This window comes from Rana temporaria, chromosome 8, assembly GCF_905171775.1.
Source record: "Rana temporaria chromosome 8, aRanTem1.1, whole genome shotgun sequence".
In the NCBI taxonomy this organism is placed as follows: Eukaryota; Metazoa; Chordata; class Amphibia; order Anura; family Ranidae; genus Rana; species Rana temporaria.
Window position 1 is genome coordinate 63022356 of NC_053496.1, and position 13970 is coordinate 63036325.

Here is a 13970-nt window from a genome sequence, read left to right on the forward strand (position 1 = left end):
TGCAGCCTATCAGTGCCCATCAGTGCCACATCAACAGCGCCCATCAGTGAAGGAGAAAAATTACGTATTTCCTAATTTATTGACAGAAACTGAGATACCTTTCTTTTTTTTTTTCAAAATGTTTGCAATTTTTTATTATTAAAAACCCAGCAGTGATTAAATACCACCAAAAGAAAGCTCTATTTGTGTGACGAAAATTATAAAAAAATGAATTTGGGAACAACGTTGCATGACCGCGCAATTGTCATTCAAAGTGTGGCAGCGCTGAAAGCTGAAAATTGTCATGGGCAGGAAGGGGGTGAAAGTGCCCAGTATTTAGGTGGTTAAATATCGGTCACAGATCCATTGTGTTTCCTGTAGCCCTGGATGCCCAGAGTCCTCAAAGCCTGCAGCAAGGAGCTACAAATGCTGTTTTATTTCTCTGACTACAGTCCTTGTACCGACAGACGTGTACACTTCTTCCAGTTAAACTCATATCGCCGTCCAACAATAATCTGCATTGAAATAAGATATTCTGCATCTTTTCACGTGATCCGCAGAGCTCTGTATGTGCCATCAGGCAGCAGCTGGTCCCAGCCAGCCTCCCTCCCTCCCTTCCTTCCTCCCCCTATATGAGCCAGTTATTCTTAGACAGCCAACCCATGTGCTCACTCCCCACTCCCACTGACTCCAGTGTGGTTCCCACTGACAGCAAACTGGTTCAGCCAGTCACAGGCAATCCTTCTGTTTATCTCTGCTTTATTACTAATGCATTGGCTGTCAGAAAGGCAGGGCGGCTTTGCAAGTTAGGTTGTCCTCCCCTCCATGTACAGTACAAGTCGGTGATGTCATTGAGAGGTCACTGCTGTCACTGGACGCGGTGTAGAATTTGACTTCTGAGCAAGGACGTAGAGAAGCGTAAGTGTTTCCTCTATAATTCTATACAATGGCTGTGTTGTGCCTGGCTCTATGCACCGCGCTCCAGTTTTTTGCACTCATGTGTATTAGACTTGTCGGTTGTGATACATTCCTGCTTGAGTACAGCACTGATGGGGTTAATGCATAAGTAACGCAGGAGAGGGATTAGTAATAGAGGTCTACGATAATGACTGGGGCTTTTAATTGTTCTATATTTGGAAGAACGCCGCTATCCTTTTATTTTGCCTTCAAGCGTTTTAATTCCTTGGGCTGGTTTTAGTAAAAGGGATTACACAGTGCTTAGTCGCCCAAGGCGTGAATATTCAGACAGTTGGGGATCAGCTGACATAACTCTTTTATGTACCACGTGATGGGACATAGTTTGCTGAACAGATCTGAAGATTGCATGGGGAATGTGTAGGCTTATTCCACTTTTTGCCCAAAAATAATAAATGTGCTCTTATTTGCAAAAAAAAATAAAAAATGTGCATTTATAATAATAATAATAATAAAAAAAGTCTGCACCCTGCAGACGTTGGTCCATGCCGATGTACAGACCAATGGTTACAGGGCTAGAGGAAGTGTCGTGATGACTGTAATGTGTTCAAGTGATAACTACAACCATCAGGCTGAGTAATATGAGTGCAACATGGTAAGAAAGGTGGTATTAGCATTTAAAGTGAGTATAAACCTTTATATTTTTAAATTATAATAAAAAAAAGAGGTTTATACTTCCCTGCTCTGTGCAATGGTCTTGCACAGAGCAGCCCGAGCTCTCTGTTCCTCCATCTCTCTGCGTGCCCCCATAGCAAGCCACTTGCTATGGGGGCACTTCTGCAGGTGTTCTTCTGACCTGGGCTATGTGTGTCCATAGACACAAACAGCATGGCCTGGCCATCAGCTCCCGCCTGACAGGATCTCATTAACGCTAGCAGCCGCTGCTGTCAGAATCTCTTATAAATAAAGGGCAGGGGAGTAGACCTACTGCAGACAGGAAAGTGCTGATTGAGAAGATTCTGTTGAGTGTTTTAAGGGGGAGCTGCTATTGAAAGGTCTTTTTACCTTAAGGCATAGTAAGTGCATGTAGATTAGGGGCCAGGCACACAGATTAGGGGGGTGGCTACCCTACACCCCTAATGGACGGGCCACCATTGTCTCAATCCTATCTTGATCCAGCGCTGTGCACATCTGCAACTGCGCTGGTCTCTCCCTCTCTCCTCACAGGCTCAGACAGCAGTAGGAGCTTTTGACTCCCGCTGCTGTCAATCAAATCTTGTGAGGTGGGAGCGGGGAACGGGGCCAAGCCTCACTGTTTCTATGGACACACACAGCCTAGCTTTGAGTGCACCCGCAGGTTTGCCCCCATAGCAAGCTGCTTCCTATGGTGGCACATAGAGAAAAAAAGGAGCCAAGAGAGCCCCAGAAATGGAGGCTCCGAGCCGCGGGAGCTGAGTCCTGCTGTCCGTGTCAATAAACGCATTAGCAGGACACAAGAGCATGTCCGTACAAGTGCCTCGAAGGGCAGCGCTTCTCCAACAGGGCACCCGAGAAGAGGAGCGCCGCTGAGGGACCCCAGAAGAGAGAGAGAGAGATCGGGGGCCACTCTGTGCAAAATCAGCTACATAGAGGAGGTAAGTATGACATGTTTGTTTGTTTGTTTGTTTTTTGTTTTTTTTAATCCACAAACCTTTACATATCCTTAAAGGGGTTGTAAAGGTAATTTTTTCCCCTAAATAGCTTCCTTTACCTTAGTGCAGTCCTCCTTCACTTACCTCATCCTTCCATTTTGCTTTTAAATGTCCTTATTTCTTCTGAGAAATCCTCACTTCCTGTTCTTCTGTCTGTAACTCCACACAGTAATGCAAGGCTTTCTCCCTGGTGTGGAGTGTCGTGCTCGCCCCCTCCCTTGGACTGCAGGAGAGTCTGGACACTCTCTACGTTGCAGATAGAGAAAGGAGCTGTGTGTTAGTGGGCGTCCTGACTCCCCTGTAGTCCAAGGGAGGGGGCGAGCACGACACTCCACACCAGGGAGAACGCCTTGCATTACTGTGTGGAGTAACAGATAGAAGAACAGGAAGTGAGGATTTCTCAGAAGAAATAAGGACATTTAAAAGCAAAATGGAAGGATGAGGTAAGTGAAGGAGGACTGCACTAAGGTAAAGGAAGCTACTTAGGGGGAAAAAAAAATTGTACTTTTACAACCTTTAAGGTAAAAAAAAAAATTGCCACTTTAGGCATATCCGATTAGCCCAGAGGCACCTTTGCAGTATATAGGACTTTTATATGCAATTTAGCAAGCAACAAAATAGCATAGAATGTGGAATTAGCTTTACATGCACCACACAATATTGTTATGCTTTTTGGGGAGTGTTGCAAGCCAACTGAATACAGCGTTCAATAGGGACAAAAGAGTTTGGCTTTGGGGGGGTATGATAATAATTTACTAACTAAAAAGATTGTACAAACTTTTCAGGCACAAGAAGCCAATCTGTTTTATAAGCTTGCACTGCATTTTTTTAAGTGGAATTGAACTAAAAAAAATAAAATAAATGCTGACAGGAAAGTTTTTTTTTTAATCAGAAGAGACCATATTATGCCGCGTACACACCATCACTTTATGTGATGAATTTTTTTTTTTCAAAGACGAAGTTGCCTACACACCATCGTTTTTCTCACAATGTTCTAGCAAAGCGAGGTTACGTTCACCACGTTTTTCCATTGAAGCTCGCTTCATAACTAGCTTCTGGGCATGCGCGGGTGTAAAAACGTCTTTTTAAACGACGTTTTTTGCTACACACGGTCAATTTCTGTGAAGTAAAAAACAACGTTTTGAAAAACGACACATAAAATTGAAGCATGCTTCAATTTTTTTTGGTCATTTTTTAGAAGACATAAAACAACGTTTTCCCCCACACACGGTCAATTAAAGTGACGTTTTTAAAAACGTCATTTTTTTTCATCACATAAAGTGATGGTGTGTACGCGGCATTAGTCTCTTCTGCCATAAATGCTTTTCCGTGCCTGTCAGCTGATGGCTAATGCAGTGCTGTGGCTGCTGCTAGATGGTTTATATTCATGCATTATTTTATATGTGAGTGTTCTTAATTAAGATATAAAAAAAAAAAAAATGTAAATAAAATAAAACACTGGCATCAATACCATCGATTGCATTACATTCGACCCCCCAGGAATGGAAATGCAGATATATTATAAGATTGGTACAACAACAGAGAAAAAGTCAGAGAGTTTGTGGAGCCATTTGCAGGCAGATTATTTCCACATTCTAGTATACTGGCAGTTAGGGTGGGGTCTTGGCACGGGGAACTGACAAAAAAAAACATGTTATTCATACAAATTCTGCTCAATAGGATGTTAACAGCTCCATGCCCATCCACCACTCACAGGTCAGTCTACAAAGGTTCCATGTATGTTATATGTAGTCGTATTTATAGGATAGCTGCTGTTATTATAAGTCTGTGTATTCTACGGGAAGCAATATTATACTTTATACTAAATGTTTCCTTATCCAGGACACTGAAATGCTAGAGAAGACGACTATTTTGCAACGTTCCTCATAATGGAACACGTACAAACAAAGGAATTTTTCCTATTACTAAACCTGACACCACCCTCCTTGGGAGAGTCGGGAAGCTCAGGCTCCATTTTATAGTTGTCATGGAAACAGAACACAAATGGATCACAAAGCAACACAATAGATTTGGTGGCAATTATATGACAAAGATGCTTACCGTCCTTTTCTATGCGGGGACTGGTTGAGATTTTGGAGATCTTGGGGCAGATCCACAAAGAAAGTACGCCGGCGTATCTAGTGATACGCCGGCGTACTTTCAAAATTCTCACGTCGTATCTTTGTTTTGAATCCTCAAAACAAGATACGACGGCATCTGGGTTAGATCCGACAGGCGTACGTCTTCGTACGCTTTCGGATCTTAGATGCAATTCTTCGGCGTCCGCTGGGTGGCGTTCCCGTCGAGTATGCAAATTAGCTATTTCCGACAATCCACGAACGTACGAGCGGCCGTCGTATTCTTTTACGTCATTTCCGTTCAGCTTTTTTCGGCTTATAGTTAAAGCTGCTATCTGGTGGCGTACGCAATGTTAATTATGGCCGTCGTTCCCGCGTCGAATTTGAATATTTTTATTTTGTTTGCGTAAGTCGTCCGTGAATGGGGCTGGACGCCATTTACGTTCACGTCAAAACCAATGACGTCCTTGCGCCGTCATTTGGAGCAATGCACCCTGGGAGTTTTGACGGACAGGGCATGCGCAGTTCGTTCGGCGCGGGGACGCGCTTCATTTAAACGAAACACGCCCCCTACTCGCCGCATTTGAATTCCGCCGCGAGAAATACACTACGCCGCCGTAACTTACGGCGCAAATTCTTTCAGGATTCAAACCAAAGCCAGGTAAGTTACGGCGGCGTAGCACATCTCAGATCTTTGTGAATCTGCCCCCTTATCTTTTTTTTTTTTTATGCCAATCAATTTAAAACTGAACTTTAGTAATCATTTGTATTGCATATTTACATTGATCTTGTTTAGCACACATGCATTCATCATACCTGATGGGCAGCTGGAGAAGCTAACAATTGCTGTAGTAGTCAGTGCTACTACAATAATAGCCCTTTTTGGGGCGTGCTTGGGTTCCACAGGGGGTCACTCAGCACTGAAATCATACAATGCCTTGTATTTTTTTAAATAAATACAAGCCATTCTTTGATTGGACGAGATGGGGAGGAGAGGCGGTGACATCAAAAAGCATGGCAATGGTGCCAAGCAAGCGACCCCCTGTGGTCAGTGTGTAGTGAGTCAGCGCTGGCATAGAACCTGAGCAGGAGCAGCTTGACTCAATGTATTGTACGTATCCATATCTGATATCTGGAGGGCTGCTGCAGATTCTGTAAATTATTTAAAAATGTACTGTAGACGGCACTACATACATTAATAGCTTAGATCTTTGGGGTTCTGTGCGAGCGGCCGGCTTCCCCTCTGCACACTGACCACAGAGGTTTGGCCATTTGGCACTGATGCCATTCATAAAATACCTTGTCATTTTTTCAATAAAAACAAGCCGTTTTCTGATTGGATGAGGGTAGATTGAGACTTTACAGCTCCTCCTCCTCACCTAGTTCCCCTGTTTTCCCCATTGAGTCCCACCCCCACCCTTCTGTTATTAGCTGCGGTTCTCTGGGCTCCCATACACTGCTCCCTGCCACCGAATGCGGTTTTCTACCCCCGTACACATTTTTGACCCCCCATACACAGCTTAACGCTCTTTGTAAACGCTTCATTGTCCCCCACATATCTCTCATTGCCTTCTATACAATAAAATGCTCATCATCCCCATGCACTCCTCAGTACCCCTATACATAGGCGTCCGCTGAATTTTTTTCAGGGGGGCGCTTCGCTAGCGGTCAAATAGCGTAGCTAAAACGATGGTAAAGCCCAGATTTTTAGCGGCGCTTTACCGATAACGCTGCAGTGTGAAATAGCTCTTGAGATAATTCAGCTTCACTCCAAGCCCATATAAATATAGCCTAGAGAATGTACAGACCCCCCTTCAGAACAGATGGACCCCCCCTTCAGCACAGACCTGTCCATTCAGCACAGATGGACCCCCCCATTCTGCACAGACCCCTTCATTCAGCACAGATAGACCGCTCCTTTAGCACAGACCCCACTTTCAGCACAGACCCCCTTCAGCACATATGGACCCCCTTTAAGCACAGACCCCCCCTTCAGCACAGATGAACCCCTCCTTCAGCACATACCCCCCTTCAGTACAGACCCCCCCTTCAGCACAGATGGACCCCCCATTCAGCACAAACCCCCCCTTGAGCACAGACGGACCCCCCTCCCCCATCTCATTCAGTACCTCAGATCGGCCATCAGCGTGGCACAGGCACAGCAGGTGGGGGAGGCGGCTTCACCCTGCTCGCTGTGTCTGTGTGACATCCGGCCCGTCTCGATTTTTCCAGGGGGGGGTCAATTGCCCCCCCTTGCCCTATGTAGCGGACGCCCATGCCCCTATACATTGCTGACTTCCACCCTGTACACTGCTCACTGTCCAAGTAGGTGGAGGCTCCATCAGGAAGTTTGTATAGACCCCAGGATTTCTAAATGGTGGCCCTGACCCCGATAATGATATTGTAGGCTTGTAGGACTGATGAATTGAACATGACTGGCCAGCAACATTTTTACACCCCACTGGTAATAAGTTTCACAGAAGCATGGCACAGCAGACATTATGTGCAGTTCTCTGCATACATGCCATGTTATCTTGGGCAAACTTTAGGAATTTGGGTCACTGCAGGTAGGAAGGAGCCTACTTTGGATGCTACAAAACATGTGCAGGTTTTTCCATGCTTTATTTAACCACTTGCCGACCGCTGCACAAACTTATATGTCGACAGAATGGCACGGCTGGGCAAATGGGTGTATATATACGTCCCCTTTAATTTGCTGCCATGTGGTCGCACGCCACCGGCGGTGCGTTTGCGGCCCTGTCGCAAACTCCGTGCCCGCGGGACCCGAGGACTCTGTCCGCCAGTGTCCCGCGATTGGGTCCCAGAGCTGAAGAACAGGGAGATGTCAGTGTAAACACAACATCTCCCCGTTCTTCCTAGTGACATGTCACTGATCACCGGTTCCATGTCATCGGGAACAGCGATCAGTGACGTGTCACGGCAAGCCACGCCCCCTAACAGTTAGAAGCACTCCCTAGGTCACACTTAACTCCTTCAGCGCCCCCTACAGGTTAACCTCTTCACTGCCAGTGTAATGTTTACAGTAATCAGTGCATTTTTAAAGCACTGATCGCTGTATAAATGACAATGGTCCCAAAATGGTGTCAAAAGTGTTCGCCATAATGTCGCAGTCACAATAAAAAAACTATTTTGTAGACGCTATAACTTTTGCGCAAACCATTTAGTAAACGCATATTGCCATTTTTTTTACAAAAAATATGTAGAAGAATACGTATCAGTCTAAATCGAGGGGAAAAAAATGCTTTTATATATTTTTTGAGGATATTTATTATAGCAAAAAGTTAAAAATATAGATTTTTTTTTAAATTGTCACTGTATTTTTGTTTATAGTGCAAAAAATAAAAACCGCAGAGGTCATCAAATACCACCAAAAGAAAGCTCTATTTGTGGTGAAAAAAGGGACATCAATTTTGTTTGGGATCTACGTCACACAACCACGCATTTGTCAGTTAAAGCGACGCAGTGCCGTATCGCAAAAAGTGGCCTGGTCTTTGGCTAGCCAAATAGTTCGGAGCATAAGTGGTTAAATAACTTCCATTAATAAGATTTCATTTCACACTGGAAACGCCTATAGCAGAGCGTTAAAATAGCGGTAAAACACCGCTATTTTACCGTGTTTTTAATTCATTTCAATGGAGGGGGCGTTTTTGGAGCGTTTTATGAGCGTTTTAATAGTGCTATTTTTACCGCAAAAACGCACCAGTGCGAAAGGGCTCTTAGAGGGGGACTTTTTTTTCTTTTAACAAAATGGCAAGGAGGATTGTGACCATGATCATGAGAAAAATGATCAACTGATATAATGGTTATAAACCATATTCATTTATGACTAATAGATATCTTAGGTTGCAATTATTATTATTATACAGGATTTATATAGCGCCAGCAGTTTGCGCAGCGCTTTGTGCTTCACCTAGACTTTTCAGCAGCAAAAGGGTTACTGAGGCCACAGTTCTGGGAAAACTGAAATTGATTTTATTTGCGGGATAAAAAGTCTTGGAATGGAAAGTCTTTGTAAAATGATCTGGGCATGCTTTCAACAAACTAGTTTTGGCACACTATATAGGTCTGGAAAAAATGAGGAGCTTAGCTATGTGTGTAGGAGTATCAGATCTTTCTCTGTAGAAAAAGCTAAAGGCTGCAGTTTATACAGCGCTTTGGGGAGTGTGAGGCCGCTAGAGCTTTAATGGGGGGCAAGGAGATTTTAATAATGGAACTAATAAACAGGGCAGTCTTTAAATGGGATGCCATAGCTCCCAACTGTCCCTGATTTGGAGCAATGTCCCTCTGTCCCTCATTCCTCTTCATTTTTTCCCTCATTTTGGCCCGATCAATAGAGATGTATATAAGATGCACTTTTTATCTATCAAAAAGTGTTTTCCTCCATCTGATTTCTAAATTGCTGCACTTGTAAATTCCAAAGGCCAATATAAAGGAATAGTAGTAAAAAAAGCACTTGTGTGTTACCCAATCTTATTTTTTTGTACAATTCTCCTTTTAAGGGGGCATGGCAAGATTTGGCCTTTACACAAATCGGAGAAAGAAGCATAATTTTGCTCAGTTTGCTTGACCTGCTTAAAGTGAATCTGTCAGAAATTTTAACCACTTAAGGACTGCCTCCTGCACATATACGTCGGCAGAATGGCACGGCTGGGCACAAGCACTTACAGGTACGTCCTCTTTAAGTGCCCAGCCGTGGGTTGCGGGCGCGACGCCGCGACCCGGTCCGAAGCTCCGTGACCGCGGGACCAGATTGCCGCTGGAGTCCCGCGATCGGTCCCCGGAGCTGAAGAACGGGGAGAGCTGTGTGTAAACACAGCTTCCCCGTTCTTCACTGTGGGGCCATCATCGATCGTGTGTTCCCTTATATAGGGAATCACAATCAATGACATCACACCTACAGCCACACCCCCCTACAGTTAAAAACACAGATGAGGTCATACATAACCCCTTCAGCACCCCCTTGTGGTTAACTCCCAAACTGCAATTGTCATTTTCACAGTAAACAATGCATTTTAAATGCATTTTTTGCTGTGAAAATGACAATGGGCCCAAAAATGTGTCAAAATTGTTCGAAGTGTCCGCCATAATGTCACAGTCACGAAAAAAAAAAAAATCGCTGATTACCGCCATTAGTAGTTAAAAAAAAAAAAATGAATAAAAATGCAATGAAACTATCCCCTATTTTGTAAACGCTATAAATTTTGCGCAAACCAACCGATAAACGCTTATTGCGATTTTTTTTTTTAACCAAAAATAGGTAGAAGAATACGTATCGGCCTAAACTGAGGACATTTTTTTTTTTTTATATTTTTTGGGGATATTTATTATAGCAAAAAGTAAAAAATATTGTTTTTTTTTCTAAATTGTCGCTCTATTTTTGTTTATAGCGCAAAAAATAAAAACAGCAGAGGTGATCAAATACCCCCAAAAGAAAGCTCTATTTGTGGGAAAAAAAGGACGCCAATTGTTTGGGAGCCGTGTAGCCCGACCGCGCAGTGCCGAATCGCAAAAACTGGACGGGTCCTTTAGCTGCCTAAAGGTCCGGGTCTTAAGTGGTTAAACCAGTAAAAGGAAAACGGATGCCAACAGCTGAAAACACCAGTTATATGCATTTACTTTAATAGCCATAAAATTGCTAATGTATGGTTGCACAAGCATAACCATATGTGCAAACCTCAACAGTGCAAGGAGCAGTAACCTATATTAACCAGTCATATTTCCACTTCTGGAGTTAAGACAGTAAATGATAAACTCTGAATTGCTGTGGGTTAGGAAACATACATTTCCTTACTAAGCAAGCTCAGAAGTCAGCACAAACCACAGTCTTGACCTCATAGTTACCTGGTAATTACATTGCCACAACCTGAGAATGAACTCGCTTGACTTGTTTCTTATTAGTCTTTTTCTTTGTTCCAGAAAATGCCTGAAGACCTTCCTTTCAATATCAAAATAAAGGAACCAAGATGGGACCAGAGCACTTTTGAAGGCAGAGCCCGGCATTTCTTTATGGTGACAGATCCTCGCAACGTTCTACTTGGGCCGAAAGTACTAGAGGAAGCAAAGAACATTATAGAAAATTACAGGTTAATTTACTGATTGTTAAACCTTTTTTTATCTTTTAGAATTGGGCATATACTCTTCAAAAAGCAAACTGACCTAAAAACATTGGGTTGCAAAAACACTATACATTTTGCGCTTATTTCAAGTGAGCAAGCCCTGCTGAGGTTCACATTTGGATGTAGCATGGAAGGGATATAGTTACATAGTAGGTGAGGTTGAAAAAAAAGACACAAATCCATCAAGTCCAACCTATGTGTGTGATTATATATGTCAGTATTACCTTGTATATTCCTGTATGTTGTGGTCGTTCAGGTGGTTATCTAATAGTTTCTTGAAACCATCGATGCCCCCCGCCGAGACCACCACCTGTGGAAGGGAATTCCACATCCTTTCCGCTCTAACAGTAAAGAACCCGATACGCAGTTTAAGGTTAAACCTCTTTTCTTATTTTAATGAGTGACCACATGTTTTGTTAAACTCCCTTCCGCGAAAAAGTTTTATCCCTATTGTGGGGTCACCAGTATGGTATTTGTAAATTTAAATCTTATCCCCTCTTAAGCGTCTCTTCTCCAAAGAGGATAGGTTCAGTGCTCACAACCTTTCCTCATAACTAGAATCCTCCAGGCCCTTTATTAGCTTTGTTGCCCTTATTTGCACTCTCCCCATTTCCAGTACATCCTTCCTGAGGATTGGTGCCCAGAACTGGACAGCATACTCCAGGTGCGGCCGGACCAGAGTCTTGTAGAGCAGGAGAATTGTCGTTTTTATCTCTGAAGTTAATCCCCTTTTTAATGCATGACAATATTCTGTTTGCTTTGTTAGCAGCAGCTTTATCATCCTAGATTCCACCAGAGGTTCTCCCCCCCAGTGTATGAATTGCATTTGTATTTTTGCCACCCAAATGCAATATTTTACATTGAACCTAGTTGCCCACACCATTAATTTGTTTGGATCTTTTTGCAAGGTTTCCACATCCTGCGGAGAAGTTATTGCCCTGCTTAGCTTAGTATGCTGTTAACCATATTGCCTGCAATAAGGGAAGTATAGCTGCCCATCATTTCTGAATGTATGGTGAGTTCCAGTGACCCATGGTTATAAAGAGGATCAACGTCTATCTAAGCATGACAATACTGACAGTGACAACAGTGTGCCCCTTGGTATGGGTTGTAAAGGAACACTGGAACACGTAGTTACACTTGTAGTTCAAAATAGGCTGTTTTTTTATTTTCATCTTCGTGGCTGATTGGATTGAATTTGCATGTTATAAATCTTTGATATGCAGAAACAGAATACCAACACCAGGACTAACTGAAGACCAACTATGGAGAGCCAAATACATCTACGACTCTGCTTTCCATCCAGACACAGGCGAGAAGATGGTCTTGATAGGAAGGATGTCTGCACAGGTCCCAATGAACATGACCATAACTGGTTGCATGCTGACATTTTACAGGTATGTCCCCAGACATCCATGAAGTCAGGAAAGGTTAAAAATTAAGTAGCCAAAGGTTTCATTTACAAAAACTAAAAGAGGAAAGTGTTGTGTCATTTGGGAATGTGCTGCACTGGGAAAAAAAAGAATTTGGTCATTATATGCAATGCTTTCTCCATTGAACTCTTCTATTCTGTTCTATTTGTACCCATCCTGGCTAGAAAAACAGAGTCACAATGGTGGAGAGATCACGGATAACCGTTTGGTAAAATCTTTTCTGTAGTATTACAAGTTTAAAAATTCTTGACATAATCCTGTATTGAAAAGATAAAGAACTGACCTCTCCCTCTGAAAATGCTAGTTTCTATGCTTGTGCATTTCATGACTATGGTATTAACTACGGCTACTGCTATTAAACACTGACCCCATCCCTTCCCCTAATAACCACACAAGACTTGAATGGGGTAAATTGGCCAAAACTGACATTTTTATTAACAAAAATATATATGACTCTCAATAATTAACATAAAAACACATTAACCTTTTATTTATAACTTCCACTAGTTTATATCACCCTGGGGCACAAGGTCCAATCGGCATAACTCCTCACTGTACCTGCTAGTCACTTCTAGGCCTCCAACCGCTAAAACCTCAGACTCAGAGACAACTAGCAGGTACCCATATACTAACTGGGAGCCGTACCTCAGACGGGCCCTAACCATGCCTTCTAGGTGCCCATCTGACCTAGCAAGGACCTTGCACCCCGCCACCACTCGCGGCCATCCAAAAAAAACCCCTTACCTGTAAAAAAAATTAAAATAAAAAAATGATCCCTTAAAAAACAGGGCGGGAGGGTGGGAAGCTTCTTACCCCCTGCGCTCCTCGTGGCGACTGGTCCCTCCCCTTCCTTTTCCTATCCATGGGCTGACTTCCTCCTCCCCTCTGACACCCCACGCTGCCCCCTACGTCCTAGAGGCTCTGCCCCGTTAACCCATGTCATGCCGGCCCTCCACCTACAGCGCTGCTCCGTGCCTCTCTGTAAATACTTTCTGAGGTTTCACGCACACAGATTATTTGTAGGCATTTTTATGCCTATTGTAAATCTCGCAACACTTTCCTGCGCCTGGGTAGTTGCACATGCTGCATTCATTCTATCATATAAGTAAATGGTTGTAAATGACAATACCCTTGTTAAAGGCTGATGCTTCTTGGCACCTGTGTTTACACAACCATTGTATTTTCCAAATGTGAAATTTCTGCATTAGGTAAATGCATTGGACGCACATGTGGGAGTAAATGCTGATGCAGAGAAGCATCAGTGTTTACAAGAGTATGACAACATACAGCCATTCACTTGTATAGCAGGCTTTATGTAGCATGCGTGTTTCCATAGGCAAAGTAAAGTGCCAGGGAATTTATACTAGGCAAAATACTGTGCAGAGTATGTGTGCCTTGAGTTATTAATGCCAGCACAAGCATTATGACTTTTCTCTGTACTATATTTGCTGTATGCCTGTTCCAGGTCTTTGACTCAGAAGCATTGAATCCACCACATAGCTAGTCAACTAGCAATTTCAGGAGGCCAACATAGACAGCTGTAGTTATAAAGAGTAACTGCACATTTGTTTTTTAAAAAAAAATTCTCCCCCTTCTGGGTGATCTATGCACATTGCAAGGATTTTAACAAACTTTGTTGCAGATTCCTACCCTTTATTATTCTGAAGAAATCCCTGTGTGTTTTTCTATGTCCATGTCGTAAATGAATCTAAATGGGAGTGGTTTCATAATTATCAA

The 13970-nt window shown here is 43.1% G+C and overlaps 1 protein-coding gene across 2 annotated transcripts in view; it reads left to right on the top strand.

The window, feature by feature from the left end:
* Positions 1 to 674: 674 nt before the first annotated feature.
* SFXN3 (sideroflexin 3) overlaps positions 675 to 13970 on the top strand; it is a 49370-nt gene continuing 36074 nt past the window's right edge. Inside the window, exons 1-3 of one of the 2 annotated variants that reach the window (XM_040361910.1) lie at positions 675 to 897; positions 10601 to 10767; positions 12027 to 12197. In XM_040361910.1, coding sequence (XP_040217844.1) covers positions 10604 to 10767; positions 12027 to 12197 — 335 coding nt within the window. In that variant the 5' untranslated portion in view covers positions 675 to 897; positions 10601 to 10603. Of the gene's footprint in view, positions 898 to 4202; positions 4302 to 10600; positions 10768 to 12026; positions 12198 to 13970 lie in introns of those variants that run through there. The other variant, XM_040361909.1, reaches the window with a different exon arrangement.